Source organism: Ceratina calcarata, unplaced genomic scaffold (assembly GCF_001652005.2).
Source record: "Ceratina calcarata isolate Rehan_Ccalc_2016 unplaced genomic scaffold, ASM165200v1 scaffold138.2, whole genome shotgun sequence".
NCBI classification, from domain to species: domain Eukaryota; kingdom Metazoa; phylum Arthropoda; class Insecta; order Hymenoptera; family Apidae; genus Ceratina; species Ceratina calcarata.
In genome coordinates, this window is record NW_017134906.1 from 2320 (window position 1) to 2528 (window position 209).

A 209-nucleotide genomic window follows, 5' to 3' on the forward strand; every position below is an offset into this window, starting at 1 on the left:
GAACCTGTATAACCACCCCTTCTCGTCTGAGCTTGCAATCTGACCTGCCTTTGAAAATCAGGCACGAACTTCTGCACTGACCTAATATTTAAATTATTATTATTAGCAATTTACTTGGTGGTCACCGGTTAGGCAATCGATTTCTACTTCCGAGCACGCAGCTCCGTACGTAAAGTAATTAAAAGGATTGCCTGTGTTGGTATCGAACG

The 209-nt window shown here is 42.6% G+C and overlaps 1 protein-coding gene across 1 annotated transcript in view; it reads right to left on the bottom strand.

The window, feature by feature from the left end:
* The window catches only part of LOC108629765 (xanthine dehydrogenase-like), a gene marked incomplete at both ends in the record, with an annotated part of 2513 nt that extends 2309 nt beyond the window's left edge, over positions 1–204 (bottom strand). The window contains one exon of the mRNA XM_018032622.2: positions 115–204. Coding sequence (XP_017888111.2) covers positions 115–204 — 90 coding nt within the window. The remainder of the gene's footprint in view (positions 1–114) is intronic.
* Between the last annotated feature and the right edge of the window lie 5 nt (positions 205–209).